Raw genomic sequence first — 21,421 nt, forward strand, 5'->3', positions numbered from 1 at the left:
AGATATGATTAGTCCCAGTTAGAGGCATTAGAAACAGAAAGTAATCAAGTAGCAATTCTTTAAATTAAAGTCTGTCAAAATTAATGCGTGTTTGTCACTTCTGACCTGTAAACCACCATCAGCACATCATTTCTTCTTCTTCTTTCTAGTCCTGCGTGTTCAGCCAAGCATTTGGGGTAAAACAAGGGATCTACCATGTCAGAGCAATCTTTTACAGAACCAGAAGAAACAAACAGAGACAAATCTTTTTACAGTGCATGATCTATAATGAATGATTAAGTAAAAACACTTTATGTGAAATTACGATGTTAATAATGCTTCTGTCCTTGCGAATTTATTATGTGTTCACCAGGCTGCTTGCTTTGATTTTGATAAAATGGAGCGGTGACCAAGTACGAGTGATGGTTTTTATTTTTAGAAATCTCCTTTGCGAGAGCAGATTTCCTAGATGCTGGCGCTACTGTAATTATGTACAAAACCAATCACTCATTATACTTAGGATACATTATCTTTGAGACAGATGAGGCTAAATAAGCAAGACATTAATAATTCATCCGGCAGTTCATTATGCATGTGTTTGTCTGCTTTGTAGCTGAAATAAGCACCTCATCAAACCGACGCCTGCGCTTAAACAATAGTTCGGTGTTATTGCTGCTACATTCAAGTTTACGCTTGTTAAACTGCTATTTGGATTATTTTATCAAGCATTCGTTTATTTTATTTGCCGCCGTCTTCGGCCAGAAGCAGATTCCTCAAAACTTGGGGTACCTGTTTTGAAAACCTCTCTTTTAGCCGGCTGGCCCCAGATAGAAGGGGGCTCTTCAGAGAGGCGGCCAGCCCCAACCCCTCGCCCACCCGCCCGTCTCATGAGATGGCACGGGGGAGCGCAAGCATGCCAGGAGGGAGCAGGGTGCCGGGTGCTGTTTCATGCGACAAATAGCACTTGAGAATGGCAGATTTGGGGCCAGGTGACAGAAGGCTGGCGTTTGCATCCACAGGATCCTTCTGTGAGATCGCAGGGCCAGCCTAAAAATCTCTCCCTAATCCCTTCAACGTTACTGTTCTGATATAGCAAAAATAACTTCCTGCAGAATATCAACAGAAGCTGCTCAACCACTCATGCGTTGTACGAAGCTTCCAAAACTGCCTTTCTACATATGGCACATTTTGAACCCTGCGTGTGGCCCATTGAAATTCAGGCCTTTAGTGCATTATTACCAAAATGACTTGGCAAATATCAGCCAGCATGGCTGAAATCCCTTGGCTCTTGCGCCACTCATTTCTGCCAACAATGGACACAATTTTGCTTAGCACAGTTTTGCTTACATGTTATTATTAACCTTCTTGATGTCATAAGAGCCAGTCAGTGGCACAGCGGTGGGTAGCCGGTGGCCCCCCCAGTCCCTTTTTATGGCCCCCAAGGTCCCCTCCGATTCAGCAGTGAAACTCCCAAAATTGGCACCAGAATCTCCTGCCATTTTGTGATGGGGTGCAGGCAAAAATTGTACTGCTAGCCAAAATAGACTTGCCACAGTGGGTTATTTATGTACTTATTTTCAATACCTCCCATACTCGGGAGGGAAAAATGAAAAAATCTGGCTGTGCCCACCATTGTCCCAATCAGGGTTACTGTTTGGCCCTGAAAAATGCCCATCCCTGCCTGAGGACATTTTTTAAAAGAGGAGCAGGAGGAGATCATGGTAGCGGGCGGTCATGGCAAGAAAGCCCATCTCTGAAACCTTAAGACCCATTTTAACATTTTGCTGTGCGTATGAGACACAGAAAAATATATCTATGTATGTATAATACATGTACAAGAGCTCCTGTTCTCCAACAAGTTCTCAGCAACTGAAGGCCAGTGGAGATACTTGGAAGTAAGGGCGCTCTCACAAAATGATTGCCACGTGGGAGGGGGGCTGTTGCAATTCCCTTCAGCAGGCAGCCTGGAGACAAGGCTCCCATCTCTCTCTCTCGCCTTCCCAAGGCCTTTCTGCTGCCTCAGGTGACCTCTGCCATTTTTTCCGGACAGGTGAGGGGGGGGACACTCTTCCAAACTAAACACTGGCCTGCAGACACAGAGCATTTTTATTTTCTGAGAATGCTTCTGGAGTATTTATTCTGGAAATAAAGATTAAGCCTGGGGCTAATACTTGCTGTGAGCTTCCCATGTATTTAGTTGCTTGAATTAATCTAAAAGCAGGAAAATGAAATCAGGTGGGCCATGGTGCCAGGCAGGTGCCAAGGGAAGTATCCGTGGGCACACAGGGTATCCGGGCATCATGCTGGAGACTTAGGGGCTTAATCATTCTTCTGAGATACGACCCAAGAAGATGAAGGGAATAACCACTGATGTCAAGGGGGGCAGAAGGTAGGGTTTTGGGGGGTGGGGGCGGTTAGATCTCTGTGGTAGAGCAGGTGGGCAAGGTTTCAGATTCCCAGACATTGACCGATAGCAACAGAACAGTCCTCCCTGACTAATGAAGACAGCTTGCTTAGCCAGGAGTGGCTTTCTGTGCAGAGGGGCTTTGAGCCCTGCTCAGTTCTAATCCTTTTCCAAAAAAGAATCCTGGAGTTCTTTAATTCTGTGACTTTTGTACCAGACTCTAGCTGGTAGATCCCAGGATCCTGGGGGGGGGAAGCTCATGTCTGAAATCTTCCCACCCCTAATTTATATAATACAGCCCTTTCATGTTTATTCTGGATCCTACTTCCACTATTGCCTCATGAAAAGCCATACTCAAAGTTAAACCATGAAGCAACTTTGGGTTTATTATCATTTTGGAATGATGTTTGATGTGGTGCGGAGAGATTTGGATCCCCATCGCTCAGCCTACGTGTCTTTACAGGGTTATTGGTAGGAAAAAAATGTGGGAGACCTTTGAAAGGTCTGAGGTGGGTTCAGAATCTCTCCAAGCAGAAATCTAGATCTTAGTAGCTTTCACACTATGTAGATTTCAGCCTCTGTGTGAGATGATGAATGGCATAAAAGTTTCTCAGGGTACTTACGTTTACTTCAGATTTATAGGACAAAATGTTGAGCGGTTTAATATTTGTCCTTGAGGGTTCAGGAGTTTTCAGGTCATATGTAACTCATTTTGAAATTTCACTTTGCCGCTCCAGTGGCTGGCAGGCTGCTGCCTCCTTCGAGAGACGCGAGCCCTGTTGGGTTTAGCGACTGCTTCGTGCCACCTTCATCGGGCTACCAAGGCCTGGATTATATCCTTGTGGGAGAGCCTTCCCAAACAGTGTGCTCTTTGGATATCAGCCTCCAACTCCTATAACCCTTGATCTGCCAGTGGGAACAGAAACTGAACTGGTCCGGAGGGCACCAGGGTGGGAAAGCTGCACAGAGCTCTCTGCACAGGGAGCAGGTAGTCTGGCAGTAGGTGTGTGAACAGGACTTAATTAATGGGGACACCTTCTTGAGTTACAGCGCTGACCCCCATTCTTCATCTGTGTTCATCTGACTCATTGCAGAGATGGAGATTTGTTTCTTTCAGGAAGAAGAAATATGCCAGGGGCTTAAGATTTAGCTACTCCTGTATAAATTTGCACTGCCTTGAAGCTGGAATCTCTCAGGGATTCATCAGCGTTAACTCTTTTTCTTTCTACTTTGCCAGACTTCCATGGTCAGCCGCTACGTTATCATGAGCAGTTCAATTAAGAATACCAACCTTTCCTTCATTTACTATAATGTTTTCCTGAAGATGTGCAAGGCTCATGGGATTGGATATGATGTGCAGGTAGGAAGGTCGGGTGCTTTCATTTCCGTGAAATAGCAATAGGAAAATAGGATGGGGAAGAAATAGAGGTTAAACCCATAAAATACGTGAACCACGCATTAACTAGTTTGGGATAAGAATCTCCATATTTTTGTCCCCTAGGATTCTCTGATCCATTGGAAGTTTGTCAAAATCTGTGATTGTGTGCTTTTATTAGAATAGTTCAGGTTCTGAAATTCTGCTTTCAGATCGTTAGGACTTGGAGGAAGATGGGAGGGGAAGGAGGGAATTACAAGTACATAAATACAGTTTCCAGGCATTTCTCTTGCTGAATTCTTGACCACCACCTTTTTACAACAGCTTGGAAGTGAAAATCTGTCAGGCCTGCTTTTAAATTAATTTCTTCTTAAATCACATAATCTCATATAATGTGGATTAGCCTGTGATTTTGGGAAATTGTATGTTTATAATGTCCAGACCCAGTAAAATGCTTAACATCTTTTCCCTCCCAACAGCTAAAAGAGGGAACTGTTTTTATCTTGTTTGAAGACCAGAAAAGACACACGTTTGGAATGGTGTAAGTTCCCGAGGGAGAGAGAGAAGTAGAAGGTCCCGTAGTTTAAGACTTTCTCCCTGTTCTTTGCTGATGGCAAGTCTTCTGAAAGATTAAACCCCCGAGAGAATGGCCCATTCACAGACCCTTATGGCTAAGGCACAGAATTATGTAAGGAAAGCCAGATTAAAAATATCCATGAGTATTTTTACCTGTTCACTCTTCTTCAAGAGCAGTAACAGCCCAAGATTCCCCGAAATGGTTGAACTCCCATTTTTATAGTGAATCCTAGAAACCACGAGTTTCCAACAGAATGCTCTGTTATTAATGATACTGGGGTTTTCATACCACCAGTGATACCTGTTCACATATTTGAAACGCTTTAGAAAAGGTAGGACTCTCGTGTTTCGAATGACTCAACCATTTGCCCTCCTCCATTACTTGATTAATAAAAAATATTTATTACACAAATCCTTTTTACTGACAAGTTAAAATGGAGCCTCATCTTTCGTATCTCCCTGAAGATTGCCACCTTACGAGATTGAAAATATTCATTAAATTCCACCGTCTGACAGGCCCAAATGAGAAGGCGATTGTTTTTAAGCGTGCGAATAGAATCATTGGCAAAGACATTTCTTTGGATATCATTAACAGAACAATTGGAGAACATCTCCAGGGGGTCCTCATGACCTTTGCTCAGCATCTCTTCATCATCTATCAAGAATTATCAGCACCTAATATGCATGCCGAGACCAATTTTAAGGTGAGGTGTTAATTAACTAACGATCCCAGTTAAATTTCTGCTCAAGGACAGAAAACACCTCATGCTGTATTATAAACAAGTGCTAAACTATCCTGGGTTCTGCTCGTAGCAGTACATATTTTACAGCATGTAGGTCAATATTGTGAGATTCCCAGTGAATGTGTTAGTTAAATTTAAGAGTTTTGGGTATGGAATCATGGATTTGCTCGGGCTGAGAGCGATTGGCATATTTGCTAAAGAAAAAAGACAAAAAAATCCCCTCTCTAGCGTGAATGGCTAGCTCCAGAGGAAATTAGATTTTCATTTTGCATATACCCACTCTTGGATTTGCTAATTGGAGAGGCAAAATATGCTCTCCTCCCCAAAGACTTCTCCTATTGATTCGTCAAATGAAACTGTTGAGATGTTGAAATATTAAAACACATCCATTAGGAGGAGGCAAATAAATAGGCCTGTTTATGTTCCGAAAGCCATTGATGGGCGATGGTTGTAAGCCCAACGCTCGCACTTGTGTACTCTCTACCCAATATTGAGTATCAAAGCAAGACTCAACCAGCCTTATGTGTCTACCACTTTGGGAGCCTTGAAGAACCCTGGAGACACGTTTACCAGGAGTACTGGTGCTTTGTGAATGGCCACCCAGCAGTAGCTCAACTCCAGTCAACATCTGTTATATTTCCAGCATGTACTGCCCATGGTCAATGTTAAGCACTGCACTTTGCATGCTACAGCACAAGGGTGGCTTCGTTCCCATTCCAAATGTGCAAGTTCTGCCAGTTAAACCTACCCAGCGAGAGTGGGCAAAGATTAGGGGCTGGTGGGGGAGTGGGTGGCCCAAGTGCCAGCAGCAATACTGAGTGATGAACTGGAAAGCCAGGGGTCTGTCTCAGCCCCAGGGATGGCACTGTGAAGAAGGCCCACATATGCACAGGGGTGTCCACAAGGGATGTCAAAACATAAAGATGGCCTCTTGACTGTGTGGTCGTGGCCTCCATAATGGCTTTAGTGACACCACCCCACCCTGGTTGACATCCCTGCGTGCATGCCTGGCACCGATGCTAGAATATACTTAGTACTTCAGGCATGCTGTGGGATTCTGAAAGTTGAAGTCCAGTCTACCTGAATGGAAACAATTCCAAAAATCAGAAGGTGCCATTTGTCAATTCAGGCAACCTGTTACATTTTTGTAAAGATTCTGGAAAATTTTGAAGTTACCATTTTGGGTTTCTAGGAACCAAGACTTATGCCCAAATTTGCCACTGGTTACAAGCCCCAGGTGTAACCTTCAGATGATGGCAGCTTCAGATCTGGATGACACCATAAACCAATGAACATGGATTAAAAACCTTGTGCACCAGGAAGGATGGGGTAAAATGTGGTGCATTTCCCTTGGCTGAGCCATTTAGCTTAGCATCTTCCATCAACACAGCCTTATGTGAATGCCCACTATGGTCAGTCCAGCAGACAAAGTAGGAGTGGGATGTTGGGCGGCGAGATCTCTGGGTCTGATGTGCAGCATTTCCACCTCTTTCCAGGGAGCAGTCCAAGATATTGAGAAGATCTTGGGAGTTACAGAACAGAACAAGTTAAAATTTGAAGAGGAAAAGGAGGCCTTGAGAGCAGAAGCGTTCACAAAATAGTTAGTAAACCTTCCTTCTCTTCTCATAGTGTCTCCAAACAATCCTTTTGCATTTTCTTACCCCAAATCACACTTCAAGCACTTTTCCTGAGTAAGTGACCAGTGGGCTGGGCCACAAAACATTTATTTTTCCTTAGAGTAGATTGAGCCTGGAGCTCGAAAAAATATAGTTAGTTGGGCATGACTATATGCCCCTTGGAAGAGAAAAAAAAAGTAACACAGAGTTTTTCAACCTTGACAGCTTTAAGATGTGTGGACTTCATTTCATTTCATTTCATGCTGGCTGGGGAATTCTGGGAGTTGAAGTCCACACATCTTAAAGTTACTAAGGTTGGGAAACACTGCTTAACAGAATGAAATTGGTCAGTTCCCTTACTCCATAACATCCGCTTGGTTATGTGTTTAAGATTTAATACAGATTGTTATCATTCTTAATTCAGGCAATTTATATAAATAAATAAAGGAAACATCAATATGAAATTACATCTGCTCTCTTTTAGGGCAAAGTAACACTAATTATTGAAAGTTATTCTTTTAGAAGAAGAAATACTTGAACATTGATTTGTTAAGGTATATTTTTATGTCTTCCTGTAGGTTAAAGTATGTTCTTCGTGCCTTGAGTTTCTCACTATACATCTTCAAATTCTTCATCTTTTTGAAGCCTTCCAATTTACAATTGTAAATCTGAAATTGTATTCTGGATTTTTGAAAACCACATTTAATGAAGATAAGTAGATCTCAGTTGTGACCCAGGTTTTTAAAACTGTTAATATTAGATTACATTTCCCTTATGTGGTTTACATGAATATTGATTTATTCCTCCAATAAAATGCAATATATTTATATTGAAAAAATTATTTTACAGTTGTCTTGGTAGTGGGGAGACACTTCTGATTTCTAAAATATGGGTCCATTAACCTTAACTCCATTTTTCCCTTTAAAAAAATCCCTAAAAAAAGCAAGCAGAAGATTTCTTACATTTCATTGGATGACAATATGGTCTACTCAGAAGTAAGATCCATTGGGCTCAGGGAGTTTTATTTTCCAATGGGGTATGTCAATAATCCATAAGAACGGAAGGAAAATTATGAGGAACAGTCACCAGACAGCTTTATATTCTGTATTGCAGATAGTTTCATCCTTCACAAATGTTTCTGGAGTTGTTCTGTTACTCAAAAAAAATGTAACCATACTTGCTTGGAAGTAATTATTGCTATATTCACTTGCATCCATGAACATTATGCCGAACTAGATTTAAAACCCATTATTCAAGTCTGGAGAAATCTGTTCTTCACAGTGGCTGCATTCACACAACATGCTTAAGTTAATTAAAGTCGTGCCTGCACAATATAGTAAATGTGGTTGGTTTTGCTTAAAAGTCGAGTGTGTTTGTGAGCCTGGCTGCCTTGGTTCATGTACGTTCTAAGGAATTGTGCAAACTCAGCAATTAATTGTCAGTTTAATTCAGTAATCAGGCCAAGGGTGTTGTGTGAATACAACACAGTCTATTTTTTATACACCCATTCTAAATAATTGGGTGCTATCAGCAAACCTGCTGAAGCTGCTTATTCCTAATGACAGTTTTTAAAAAACTGGGCCCTTCTCCCTGTTCTTGTCCTTAGACCAGTGTTTTTCAAACTTGGCCAGCTGGGGAATTCTGGGAGTTGAAGTCCACACCTCTTAAAGTTGCCCAGTTTGAAAAACAGTGCCTTAAACCAATTGCCCATCTGTAAGAGGGAGCTAAGTCCACACCGATGCGGGCAATATCAAGGAAGTGAGAATTACACCAATTTCAGTAAGGTGTTTTAATGGAAAGATGTTAAGATGGAAAACTTCTGTAGGTGCACTCTTCCACTGTTGCACAGATCCTACTGTCAGGAACTTTTTCCTTATATTAAATCTACCTCGCTGCAACATAGACCCCGTAGTGCGGTGTTTCTCAACCTTGTCCACTTTAAGACGTGTGGACTTCAACTCCCAGAATTCCCCAGCCAGCAAAGCTGGCTGGGGAATTCTGGGAGTTGTAGTCCACACGTCTTAAAGTGGCTGAGGTTGGGAAACACTGCCTTAGTGTCTGTGGCCAGTCATTCTTGTACATCTTCCCGTTACGTATCTGAACATGGCTAGAGATGTTCTCCAGAGTGAACATCTAAAGTTCTTTCACATCTCTGTCACCCTCCTCTGAAGCTTCTCTCGCCTGTCAGTGTCCTTCTGGAAACGCCATGCCCAGGATGCCTCCAGGTGTGGCCTCACCTGTGCAGAGCAGAGAGGGGTCCATGATCTCCCGGCCTTCAGTGCAGAGGATGGTCCTTCTCCCACTGGTTCTCTCCCAGAAAGGGGAGACTCCGCGTGGCTGCCCGCCTGGACACCCTGCCCTCCCCGCTCCGCCGCTCAGCCCGGCCAGGCGCTGGGCTTGCAAAGGAGGGCCAGACGCCCCCGCCCCGAGGGGCCACTGCTCTCCCGGCCATCCTCACCGCACCTTGGAGCAAAGCAGGGGAGGCGCTCAAGGTCCCCCGGCGCCCTATTCATTATCCAAAGGTAAAGCTGAATCCAAATTTGTTACTATGATTAATAATTAGAGGCTCCTGGTGCATTCCAGGACATAAAACGCGGTGCATTATTGCGTAGTAATTGATTAATTAGCACAATCTCACTCCTCAGCTCACTGGTCTGAGATTGCTGAGTTTGAAGGATTGCTCATAATTACCGGGCGGGGGCGGGCAGCCGCTTCCGCCTCTGCGCTCGCCCGCCGGGGGGCGCGCGCGCACGCGGCGCTTCCCCGCGCGGGGGCCGTCCCGGGCGGCTCTGCGCTCGGCACGCCCCGGCGCGGCGCAGGCGCAGGCGCAGGCGCGGCGGTTGCGGGCGGGGCGGCGCGCATGGGGGGGCGGCTGCGGCGCGGCGCGGGGCGGGCGCTGGGGGCGCTGCACGCGGCGCTGCTGCGGGGGCTGCTGTGGCCCGCGGGGGCGCCGCCGCCGCGCCCGGCCGCCTCGGAGGTGCTGACGCGGCACCTGCTGCAGCGGCGGCTGCCGCGCTGGACCTCCTTCTGCGTCAAGTACAGCGCGGTGCGCAACGACCAGTTCGGGCGCTCCAGCTTCAACTGGGCGGTGCGCGGCGCCAACTACCGCGTGCTGCGCACCGGCTGCTTCCCCTTCGTCAAGTACCACTGCTCGCGCGGGCCGCGCGCCGACCTGGCCGCGCAGGACGCGCTGCTGGCCGCGCTGAAGCTGCTCAACCTGGGTGGGTGCGCGCGCGCGCGCGCGCGCGGAGGCCGAGCTCGGGAGCCGCGCCCGCGTTCGTGCGGGGCCGGCGGGACGGGCGGGCTGCGGCCGCGGGCTGGCCTGGCCTGGCCTCCGCCGCGGGCGGGCCCCTCGCGGCCGTCTGGCGGGGCCGGGCCGGGCCGGGCCGGGCCGGTTGCTTGGGCAGGCGGAGCCGCGAGCAGCTCCTTTCGCGGCTGAGACCCTCCGGGCGCGGGGCGAGCCCGGCCGGCTTAACGGGGGCGTAACGAACACGCCGGGGCCGGGGCCGGGGCCTGGCCGCAGAGAAACCCTGGCCTAGCCTGACCCTGCGGGGGAACCCGCCGGGTCTTTGCGCTACTCTCCCGTTGCTGCTTCCGCCGCACCTCGGTTTGCGGGAGTCCGCGGCTCCTAACTTGTTTCTGTTTGGCGCAGGGATCCCGACGTTACTGTACGGAATCAGCTCCTGGTGCTTTGCCAGCGTCACAGAGACCGTCCACACGTGCTGCGGCCCGGTCACTCTTTACTTCCTGAATAAAGAAGATGAAGGCGCCATGTATTGATCCCGGGTTTCGAGAACTGTCACTGGGGTAAATTGCTATAGAGAAGCCTGTTTCCCAACCTTTTGCCTGTCAACTTTCTTATGCGAGTCGTGTGCGTGTGTGTTTTTTTTCAAGGTGTGTCCCTGTTCTTCCTTTAGATCTGGACAACACATCAAATACACGTTGCTGTATGACGCACATGCAGTGAGGGAAAAAAGTACTTGACCCCCTGCTGATTTGGTACGTTTGCCCACCGACACAGAAATGGTCGGTCTATAACTGTAACGGTAGGTTTATTTTAACAGCGAGAGACAGAACAACAACCAAAAAATCCAGAAAAACGCATTTCAAAAAAGTTATAAATTGGTTTGCAGTTTAATGAGTGAAATGAGTATTTGATCCCCTATCAACCAGCAAGATTTCTGGCTCCCAGGGGTCTTTTACTGTATACAGGTAAGGAGCTGAGATGAGGAGCACTCTCTTAAAGAGAGTGCTCCTCATCTCAGCTTGTTGCCTGTATAAAAGACACCTGTCCACAGAAGCAATCAATCAATCAATCAATCAGATTCCAAACTCTCCACCATGGCCAAGACCAAAGAGCTGTCCAAGGATGTCAGGGACAAGATTGTCGACCTACACAAGGCTGGAATGGGCTACAAGACTATCGCCAAGCAGCTTGGTGAGAAGGTGACAACAGTTGGCGCGAGTATTCACAAGTGGAAGACACACAAAATAACTGCCAATCTCCCTCGGTCTGGGGCTCCATGCAAGATCTCGCCTCATGGAGTTTCAGTGATCATGAGAATGGTGAGGAATCAGCCCAGAACTACAGGGGAGGATCTTGTCAGTGTTCTCAAGGCAGCTGGGACCATAGTCACCAAGAAAACAATTAGTAACACACTGCGCCGTGAAGGACTGAAATCCTGCAGCGCCCACAAGGTCCCCCTGCTCAAGAAAGCACATGTACAGGCCCGTCTGAAGTTTGCCAGTGAACATCTGAATGATTCAGAGGAGGACTGGGTGAAAGTGTTGTGGTCAGGTGAGACCAAAATCGAGCTCTTTGGCATCAACTCCACTCGCCGTGTTTGGAGGAGGAGGAATGCTGCCTGTGACCCCAAGAGCACCATCCCCACCGTCAAACATGGAGGTGTTTAAATTTATAACTTTTTGGAAATGCGTTTTTCTGGATTTTTTGTTGTTCTGTCTCTCACTGTTAAAATAAATTATAGACTGATCATTTCTTTGTCAGTGGGCAAACGTACAAAATCAGTAGGGGATCAAATAATTTTTTCCCTCACTGTATGCCAGACTAAACAAAACTTTGGGAAATTACTTGAATTAACTTCTTTCATCCAAAACTGAAAATACTGACCTTTTACTTAATCTTGCCCAATTATCCAATACTTCAGTACAATCTAAAAGTAATAGTTTTCTTCATCATGAATGGGTTTTTAATATATAACACCGAGATTCAAAAGAATGGTTCAGACCTCTCTGATAAATAAAAGTGGTTTCTATCAAAATCCAGAGATCTGAAAAAAAAATCCCTTCATTTCAGAGGTTTGTGTGTGGAGACTGGACATGATTAATCTATAAATAATTTGTGGGTACCTGCAGCCAGATAACTGAGTGGTTTTGATCTGGCCAAAATTAAGTACCTTTTCAGTCCTATTGCTTTCAATGGGAGAGATTTAAGGATGTGCTTTACCATTTGACTCGATGAGATTGAGAAGTAACTAACTCATGATTTGAGTTTGTCATGTACTGAATGTAGAAAAATATACTCAGCTCAAGCTCTCTAGTTGGCTTTTGGACTCTGTTAACTTCTAAAGCGTTCCTGCTGAAGTGTTGCAGAACCATGTCGTTCTCTCAGATCTAAGAACGTGTATAAAATTGGTTTGTTTTAAATTAGTTCAGTAAGTTCAGTAAGTTATTTCAGTAAGTTGTTTGTTTTAAATTAGTTCAGTCATTTTCATCAGAGACATTGACTGTGAAAATATAATTTATTTTTCAAAAGGCTACAGTGAGATTATGTGCAAGTCTATTTCTTAAAATACATCGGAATTGAATTATGAATTGCTTTCATTTAGAACCCAAGTAGTACATTTATTTTGTTTAACTGCAACTCTAAATAAATCTGTAATCAAGGAAACACCCCAGTATATTTGATACCAAAGGATATTTCTAATACAAGTTAAATAAATAGTTCACCCAGCGGAGTAGCTGGTGTGTTACATTAAGCTTCATTAATAATAAAAGTGACTATTAGCATTTTGCTAGATTGGCTAGAACTTATGTTCCCAGTAATGGGCAAAATTAAATAAGTGCAGCACATAAGTTAAAGTCAAATACTGCTCATTCATTGCTCCTGATTTTGTCAATATTCTTCTTTAAGGGTTTGGTCGCAACACAAGACTGATAAAATGTTTTTTAATTACCACGCTATAAATACAGCTCTCCCTTGGAGTGGCCCATTCGCTCGCTGCAGCTTATTTGATTTCTGATAATGGAGACTGCTGACTTTGCTTACCTGTTTTTCGATAAGTGGAGGTAACGTGACTCCTTGTCTATATAGCGATGGGCAGCTCTCCTTGGAGAATCTCTTTGACAAACTACTCTATTGATTCGGTACAATTCGACACCGTTTGCAGCATTAATAGCAACTAGATTCTTGCTCAGTGCTCTCACAGTGTAACAATTAAGCAAACGTAGAATTTTCTTTTATCACATGAAAATCAATGGATCTCCAGTGCTTCAGGAGCTGATCATGGTGAAGGATGAACTTGGAAGATGGCTGAGGGCAGAGTTCAGATATAATAATGGGCTTGTTTGTGTGACCTGTTGTATTGAAACAGAAGGTGCATTGTTCAGTTGACACGAGGCGCCCCACGTATGGCTGATACAATAGATTGATTTCTACTGGGAACTAATTGGGTAGGTACCCTGAAAACACCCATCCTTGGGACTGTTTTGCTGAGTGAAGAAAATACTCTAAACAGATACTTATTTTTATTATTTCAATTTATATGACTGCCCATCTCAGATGCAAGACGCTGGGTGGCTAACAAAAACGATACAAAAATACAGAACAATATAAAAAAAATGCGCAAATCCAGGCAGCAGCTGGGGTAAAAAAAACAAGAAGACATCAGTGCAGCCATTGCACCAGCTCTGCCACCCATCCAGGTCCCCAAGCCCAGTGGCAAAGGCCTTGCAGAAAGCTAGTGGGGTCGGGACCAATCTGATCTCCGGGGGGGACGATCTTCCAAAGGGCAGATGCTCTCCTCCTGGGCCCCACCAGGTGACGGGGCCCAGAGCAGCCTCTCCTGCCAGGCCTGGTGGGTTGGGCAGACGCACGAATCGGGGAGAGGCGACACGCTAGCAGCATTCAAGTGCCTGAAGGGCTGGGGCTGTTCTCTTGTTCCAGCGTGAAGGACATGGAGTGAGGGTTGCGAGCGAGAGAGAGGCCGATTCCGGTTAGATCTCTGGGACAATTCCAAACGGTAAGAGGAAAAAACGAGTGATGAAGACAGTGAGCTTTCCTTCAAGCAGAAGCCAAGGGGTTCTTTTTCAGGCATGGCTTCGTTTGGACTCCAGCCCTGGCCAGGAGTTGGCACCTTCCTGCTGGAGGGCTCTGTCAGTCTAGAAGTTCCTCCTCTGACTTGTTCGTTGCGCCCCAGAAACAGGAGCCACCATCGGAAGCCTGATGTGTCCTTGACTCCCAATTCCCAGGAAGTGTAAGACTGGATTCCCTGTTTGCACTTAAGTCACGGTGATGTGTGTGAGTTGCCACCACTGGTAGTAGTCCCGCAGGAGTGGTCAAGCATGATGACCAACAAGTGTGCTAATTCAGGTAAATTGAATTTCTCAGAAATCTAGGCTTAGCACAATGTGTAAACGTTAATTTTCTACTCTCTCCCAGAACAATGCTTCTATTCAAATGGCTTATCCCTATATAAACTTTTTAAAAATTAAGCACAGTCTGTGTTAAAAACACTATTCTTGCATTTCTGTTGTAAAGGATAAAAGTGGAGTGAGTGTAAAATTTGGGCCCCGTGATAAAAACGTTTGGGTAACTCTTTATCTAATGAGAAAACAAATGGGGTCCCCATACTGTATTACACTAAGCTACCCTTGTTTTACTGTGATCTGTTTAATAACCCCAAACTGGCTGCATTCTCCCACATCTGTAACCTGTGTTTTACAAACCACAGTGGTAGAGTTCCTACAACATGCTAAGCCAAATAAATCACTTGACGGCTGATAACGGTGTGTGAAGTCAAATACGATCATCTGAAATGATTCGTGTATGTCTTCTACGCAGCCGTTTTGCCTGAATCTCCGATACGAAGCAGTAATGCTTTCACGTGGACAAGTCTGACCTTCGTAGCATGTTACTTGCAGCAGAGGAGGAAATCTAAAACAAGGGAGTTTTCCCATATAGTATAAAATACGGTTCTTTACCCAAGTGACCTAAACGCGGCATGAACGTGTCCCAGCAGCAATCTCTCTTGGTTCCATGTCCCCATAATGTTGTTTTCTTCTCATCCCCACTCCATCCTTGGGACTGTCCTTACTCTTAGCTTTCAATCCACCGTGATACGTAGCAAATTATTTTTGGATTTTGGTGGTGTTCAAAATCCTCCTTTGTTTCCTGGCCCTCCAGTGTCACTGGCAGTAAAATGCCTTGGCAGGTATTTTAGATACCTCTTTGAAATGCACATGTGTGATGTGCATTTAAGATGGCTGGAATACATGACCTTCCAGGAAATGTGATCTGCTCTGTTCTCCTTTGAAACACAATAGTTGCTCTGCTTTGTGTTTTGAAGTTTCTACTCTGCTTTAATTATCTCTTTCCTTTTGTAGAAGGGCAATGTTTAAAAAAGCAAGGGAGAGAGAGATTATAAACAAAGGGGAATTTAGTTGTTTAGTCCGATGAAACGCGTGCTAGTAACTGAAACCTTCGACTGAGCCTGGTTGATAGGTATCTGCCTTTTTTCAGTACCCCTTTTAAACAGTAATGAGTGGTGGGAGCATCTTAAACTAAACGAGTACTTAGCCTGACATCTTATCTGGGTCAATGGTCTAAGGTATGAAAGTTAAACTCTGCTACTGTAAATTAATGGAAAATGTAACTGCGCTTTGCTAAAAGATCGATGTCCAATAAAGGCCACACAATCAAATCTTGTTGCAATGATTGAGATCCTTAATTGCCTTTCAAAGGTAAGGTGGTAATCAACATAGGTTAAACTGATCTTTTTTACTAGTTCAATTACATGCTAATGGCTAGTGCCAAGGCAGAATCTTTAACTACTTTTATGTATTAAATCTTACGTTAGTAATGAAAAATTACTTAAGCTCTCCAATCAATAAAGTGAGAGTCTTAATTACTATATTTCACTTTTAGACCTTTTGTATGTTTGACAAATTTGGTCCACTAGAGATTTTCCAACAATAAGAAACATTATTAACAGAAGCCTCGTCCGTGGAGTATTGTTTACTAATCCGAAAGACTGAAATTTGTTGGATGTTTTGTGTATGTGTGTTAATGGAAATGTCAGGCTTGCATTAATACTTACAAATGCCAATATGTAATAGTCTCAAGCATTGATGTTTGTGTAAAGATCGATTGGGGGGCCCCCTTGGGCATTTCTTTTAATTCCAGAACTAAACTTCAACCAGTACATTTTAAGTTAGGAATACAGAAAACACCAAATGAGCCCTTGGATGCGACCCCCCGGCTTTCCCCAGCATAGCTTTCCCCCAGATGTGCAGGGCTGCAGCTCCAAGCGCTGGCCAGGCGGCGCAGCCTTTGCGGGAGAATTCGGGGAGCTGCAACATCTGGGGGAGCCGCTGGCGTTGGCCGAAGTAGTGCGGAGCTCCGCCATTTGGACTGATGCACGGCAGCGACCTGGGAACCCTCCTGCTTCTTTTTGGGGGTCTTTTAAAACTTGAGAGCCTCACAAAGCCAAGATACAGAGTAGTGAAATGAACCACACGCCCCTTTCAGGCTTAGTGGCGAGGAAATAAATCGAGTGATTTCTTTCCTGATTTCAGAGAGGCCCTTCGAAATCGTATTTTTGGTACTTCGTTTCTTGAGAAGAAATCTCAGCAAAACCCGTCGTCATTCATGAGTGATGAAAGCGCTTTTCAAATACTGGGAAACCTAATACTGTAAGGTTTCATTTCCACGAAGAATAACAAAGAAGCTGGATAATTCAGTATAGTCAGGCTCACCATCAATAACCTGCATGAACATTTGTATATTATGGTATTTATTGTAAACTGTCTGGAGCCCTGGGAAAGGGTGGTATACAAAGGTTTGTAATAAATGAAACGCATCCTGCATAATTGGCAACTTGGATTTCACTGTTTTGTTTACATTAGCATTTTATGATATAAACATAATTATGCTATGTTTATGAAAAGAATAAACCATCATCCGCCAATCAAAGTCCTGTTAAGTATCTCTTGAGGGATTGGAGCACATGGCCTTTGAATTGTATGTTTCTGTCATCTGTAATAGACAAATGCATAAAAAATTCAATGGTGTATGATATCAACATCTTCGTGGTTTTATTTCAAAGGTACAAAACACTCAGCTCTTAGTGATATTTGCATTATTTTAAGCACAGTTTATGAGCTCTGGGTTACCTGATGACAAAATTGCTATTTCAGTGATAGTGATAGTACCAATTAGACTCAGCTGCAAAATGTGGTGGAAAGCTCTGGATTTTAAAATTCATTTAAAAAGTGTAGCACTTTAAAGAATGTATGAAGCTGGGGAGGGAGCAGGTAGAATTATGAACACTATTAAAATCATGGTCTCTTAGTTAACTTGTATACATAAATCTATTTGAATTTTTCTTTGAAGAAATGACATCGAGATATAGTCATTATATGCCTTTTGATTCATGGCCCTTGTTACATACATGCTTTGTAATATATGAATAATTTAGTAAGAAAAATCACAATAATTTTGTTGTTACTCAAAAATTTATAGGTCGGCAAAAACAATTACAAAGCCCCTGAAGCTGGCCAAGGGAAGTTGTGGAATCTGTATCCTATACAGGGAACATTTTGGGGAACCAAGAAGTACCTCTCGCGCTTGGCATGTTGGATTTTCCAGGAAAAAAGTTACAACTGCAGCACCTCCCAAAAACAAGTTGCACAGCTGGCATATTCTTCTGTGGGAGCCCACTGTGGCTGAAGAATTGTGGCTAGCTCAATGTGTCTCAACCTCAGCGACTTGAAGATGTGTGGACTTCAGCTCCCAGAATTCCCCAACCAGCCGCCCTAACCCTAGCCCAGGCTGAGGTTAAGAAACACCCAGCTAGAGTCAGCAAATTCGCTTCAAACTGAAATTGTGGAGAAATGGCAGAGGCCCTTCCTTGGGTGACAGAGAATCAGGAGCTTGGAAGCACCTTTTCCAACTAACGCATTTCAATTGAAAGGTCTACGCTTTCATGAAGTAACAGCTCACTTCATCGGAGGCATAGACTGATGGAGGGTTTAAATTGGGGTGGGGGGGAGGGAGGGGATCATGTAACCGGGATCTGCATAATGACCCTGCCTTCCTCTCCATTTCCCCCACCTCGTCCCAGTTTAAATCCTAGATCAGTCTAGCCGTTCTATGCATCTGATAAAGTGACCTGCAGCTTTTAATAAAATTTTAATAAACCTTTTAATAACATTTGTTACTCTGAAAAGGCACGGCCAGACTCCCGATTTTTTGCCATCATACGCTAACAGGGCTCTCCCCCTACAATGTCTACAAGAAGATCCTTGGGGGGACGCGTCCTAAACTCTGTTGATAGCCCATTATTGGAATGCTGGGGTTCTACTCCCCCAATGCAATGCTTTTTCCCTGCCATGTATATGCCATTGTACTTCCATTTCCTCAAAAGTATCAGGAATTGTCAAACTGGGAAAAAAGGTATTAGGTGGAAGAGAGAGAAACGTAGTTAAGTTCCATTTGGGGTGAAGATGAAATGTAAATCTTGCTCATATTCCAGATTTGCTGATCGGAGGGGGCTGCTTTTCCCAGAATTACTGTTTTGGGGCCCAGCAAAGTGCTAACTTTCTTATCATCCCACAGCTGCCTCACAGCTTGAAGCTTTTCGAGGGGCTTGGAGGTGTGCGTTCAATGAAGGCGATAGGTGTTGGGTATACGTCAAGAGCACAAGGTTGGTTATGACGTTGGCAGGCCGTGGAGCACCACCCCGTGGCCTTCCCCAGCATTGGATTTCACAACCTACACAACTTTGCTCTATGAGTGCTTGTCTGTGGAAGGGCCAAGAGGGACCCTAAGGCAGTGCCAGTTCAAGGGCACATGGCCCCTCTGCCCACACGGTGCCACCTCCTGTGATGCAAAGATTTGCATTTTTAGAATGATTCAGCAGGAGGGGCAGCGTTGGCATCCCCTAAGCTTTGGCGCCCCAGGCCAGGGCCGACTTGGCCTTAGCCTCAAGCCGGGGCCCTGGCCTTATGCTTAGGGGTCAAATCCTACCAACTCTGCAAGGACGCTGGTCAAACTGGGTGGCTCTTCTGTTTTCCCAGTGCCGAATCGTTCATGGCCAAATGTTCAGGAGGGAAAGCGCCATCCTCGCGCCGTGGCATCTGCAGAGGACAAGCCACGAGCTGGGCCACGATGCAATCTGCAACCGCTGCAATTACAGCTGGGGCAGGGCCCCTGTCTGAGCCCTGGGATTCCAAGAGAATTAATTCAGGCTTCTCATCTATTTAACCTTTCTGTAACGCAAACTGCTTTGGTCCTCTGCCCCGAATAAATTAATCAATACGTGTCTTAAAGCGCAACTCGGGGACACTGAGCGGTCACGAGCAAGCGGTCTGAAGCCGCATCGCGCCCGCTGTTCTGGGAGGCTTCCGGCTGAGCCGGTGGGTTCCTGTGTTCCGCCCGGACTGGCTCGCCGTGCCAGTCAGATGCCATTTCTGGCTTTGCCCAGACTGGGCTCGCCGTGCGTGGGGAGCGGGGAGGCGTGGGAAGCGCGGGCGGCTTAATGCCCGCTGTCCCCGCCTGGAAGCAGGCCCTGCGGCCAAGCCCAGTTTGCCTGCTCCCATCAGACCCAAGGTGACCCTCCCCACCCCAGACAAAGACCCCCAGCAGCCCCACCGAGACCAGAGAAGAGTTGCTCCTCGCCCGCTCACGGGCGGCCCGAGAAGGGACGTGCAACATAGTAGCCAGCCGAGGCGCCCCAACGTTCCACCCGCCCGGGCCACGCCCCCTCCTCTCGCGGCCCGCCTCCGTCGGCCGGGGAGTCCCGGCGCTCTGCCTGCCCGGGAGGCCGACAGGAGCACCCCGGATACGCGGACGAGGGTCCGCCCCGCTTCCCCAAACTGGCCAGCCAACCAGATCCCTCGGATCTCCCCCTTGTAGCCCTCAACTTCTAAAAAAACTTTGCTTCCCCATTGTTTGGGGTCCCCCTTCCTTGCCAAGCAGGCACCCAGCAATCCAGGTTTGCAGCAAACCTGGTTCTTCTCCTCAGTGTTGCGCTGCTTCCTTTCCCACGTGTTGTCACTGGAAGTATCCCGCCCGGCAGTTGGAGAACGGCGAGCTCTCCCCGCGGCGGCTTTGCAAGCGCTGCGATGATTCCGCTTCTCAAACGGGCCCCCAACCCCCAACGGCCAGGTGCTCTGCGTGAATGGGGTGTTTCTCTTCAAGAGGCACAAAAGCCAGCATAAGCACCAAGGCGCTGGAGGACCCTCTCCCTTCTGCCCCGGGAAGCATCAGCCAAGAGGGCCATCCCGGGCCAAGAGGGATCGGGGACCGAGGACCACGCAGGCGGCACTGACTCGCGGACGACGGTCCGCCCCGCTCCCGAACCGGCCGCCCGCCCGGCCAGAGCCCGCGGGTCCCCCCTCGCAGTCTGAACGCACCTTGCTTCCCCCCTCCCGGCGCGCGCTCCTTCGGCCCGGACTGCCCGCTCGGCCGCCCGGCAGGAAATGCGCCCGGCCGCCCCGGGCTGTGCGCGGCCCCTGCGCCCCGCACCGACCGAAACGGCGAGGCCGCGGGCGGGCTCCCGTGGCGCGGCGTTCCGCGGGCCAGGCGCGCCCCCGCGCGGGGAGGGGGCGGGGCGGGGAGGGGGCGGGGCCGCGCGGGGGCGGCGCCTGCGGCCCGAGCCCTTCCGGCCTGGCGCGGCCTAGTCCGCGGAGGAGCGCCGCGCGCCGCCGGGGATGCTCCTGCTGGCCCTGGGCGACCCCGGGATGGAGCCGGCCCGGCCCGCGCTGGTCATCCGCATCCGCATCCCGGACGGCGGCGGCGCCGTGGACTGGACCGTGCACCCCGCGCCGCAGCTGCTCTTCCGGGACGTGCTGGTGAGCGGGCCGGGGCGCGGGGGGCGCGCGGGGACCCGGCGGGCTCCGGCCGAGGGCCCCACGGCCGCCGCCCCCGCCCGCCCGGCGCGTCGGGCGCCCCCCAGCGGGGCCCCCAGCTGCGCAGAGGAGGGGGGCCGGGGGCTGCCGGGCGCGGCCGGGCCGGGCCGGGGGTCCCGCGGTGGGCTGGGCATGGCCCGGCCCGGCCCGGCCCGGCCCGGCCCGGCCCGGCCCGGCCCGGCCCGGCTGGAGGACGGGCCCGGGTCTGCTTCGCGCGCGCAGGTGGGCCGTCAGAGTCGCATCCTAAGCCTCGCAGGGCCCTGCGGTGGAAGGGGCCCCGGGCTTCTTTGTGGTCCCCTCGCTCTCCAGCTGGAGGACGGGCCTTGCCTTGCAGAGGTGGTCTGGGAAAATAGTAAGAATAATAATGATAATGATAATAATGATAATCCTAACCATCTGGTGACCCTGTTGCATGGCTACAGTACGCTCTCCCTTGAAACCTGTTTATCTATCTATCTATCTAAAAGATTTGTAGGGCCACCCCTCTTAAGGCGCAGCTCGAGGGGGCTCTCAGCAATGATAAAAAGGAAAACTAAACCATAAAAAGAGAGCCAAAACCAAAGCCCAAAAAGCCCCT

General features: G+C 47.4%; 3 protein-coding genes across 18 annotated transcripts in view; all 3 read left to right on the forward strand.

Annotated features, from left to right (window-relative positions):
- Window positions 1-7,980, forward strand: part of IQCH (IQ motif containing H) — an 85,935-nt gene extending 77,955 nt beyond the window's left edge. For 2 of the 9 annotated variants that reach the window (XM_088139224.1, XM_088139218.1), the window contains 5 exons: window positions 3,621-3,743; window positions 4,238-4,299; window positions 4,930-5,038; window positions 6,574-6,677; window positions 7,272-7,978. In XM_088139224.1, coding sequence (XP_087995350.1) covers window positions 3,621-3,743; window positions 4,238-4,299; window positions 4,930-5,038; window positions 6,574-6,677; window position 7,272 — 399 coding nt within the window. In that variant the 3' untranslated portion in view covers window positions 7,273-7,978. Of the gene's footprint in view, window positions 1-3,620; window positions 3,744-4,237; window positions 4,300-4,929; window positions 5,039-6,573; window positions 6,682-7,271 lie in introns of those variants that run through there. The other 7 variants (XM_088139217.1, XM_088139221.1, XM_088139222.1 and 4 more) reach the window with 5 other exon arrangements.
- A 1,535-nt stretch (window positions 7,981-9,515) lies between these two features.
- On the forward strand, window positions 9,516-17,009 carry CUNH15orf61 (chromosome unknown C15orf61 homolog). Of its 5 annotated transcripts, XR_015795873.1 has the most exons (4): window positions 9,516-9,914; window positions 10,346-10,500; window positions 12,848-14,305; window positions 16,510-17,009. XR_015795873.1 is itself a non-coding variant. In XM_088139228.1 (3 exons), the coding sequence occupies exons 1-2, from the start codon at window positions 9,554-9,556 to the stop codon at window positions 10,471-10,473; spliced, it is 489 nt and encodes a 162-aa protein (XP_087995354.1). In that variant the 5' UTR covers window positions 9,516-9,553; the 3' UTR covers window positions 10,474-10,500; window positions 12,848-17,009. The 5 variants fall into 5 exon arrangements, 4 of the variants coding, with proteins under 4 accessions (XP_087995354.1, XP_087995355.1, XP_087995356.1 ...); XM_088139228.1 differs by having other exon boundaries at window positions 12,848-17,009; XM_088139229.1 differs by having other exon boundaries at window positions 13,203-17,009.
- Window positions 17,010-20,569: 3,560 nt separating this feature from the next.
- Window positions 20,570-21,421, forward strand: part of MAP2K5 (mitogen-activated protein kinase kinase 5) — a 135,749-nt gene continuing 134,897 nt past the window's right edge. For 3 of the 4 annotated variants that reach the window (XR_015795874.1, XR_015795875.1, XM_088139232.1), the window contains exon 1: window positions 20,572-20,787. Coding sequence is in view for 2 of the 4 variants with exons in the window: in XM_088139232.1 (XP_087995358.1) it covers window positions 20,647-20,787 (141 nt within the window). In the remaining 2 variants the exon portion in view is untranslated. Of the gene's footprint in view, window positions 20,788-21,421 lie in introns of all 4 variants that reach the window. The other variant, XM_088139233.1, reaches the window with a different exon arrangement.

The sequence above is a fragment of the Python bivittatus genome, unplaced genomic scaffold (genome assembly GCF_059951505.1).
Source record: "Python bivittatus isolate LINGU-HERP-01145 unplaced genomic scaffold, Pbiv_v1 ctg000210_np1212, whole genome shotgun sequence".
Taxonomy (NCBI): domain Eukaryota; kingdom Metazoa; phylum Chordata; class Lepidosauria; order Squamata; family Pythonidae; genus Python; species Python bivittatus.

Excerpts from the sequence above, each read along its gene's own strand:
- CUNH15orf61 (XM_088139228.1), top strand. The coding sequence starts at position 9,554 with ATGGGGGGGCGGCTGCGGCGCGGCGCGGGGCGGGCGCTGGGGGCGCTG. Across the intron at positions 9,915-10,345 it reads GCTGAAGCTGCTCAACCTGG|GGATCCCGACGTTACTGTAC; the intron begins GTGGGTGCGCGC and ends TGTTTGGCGCAG.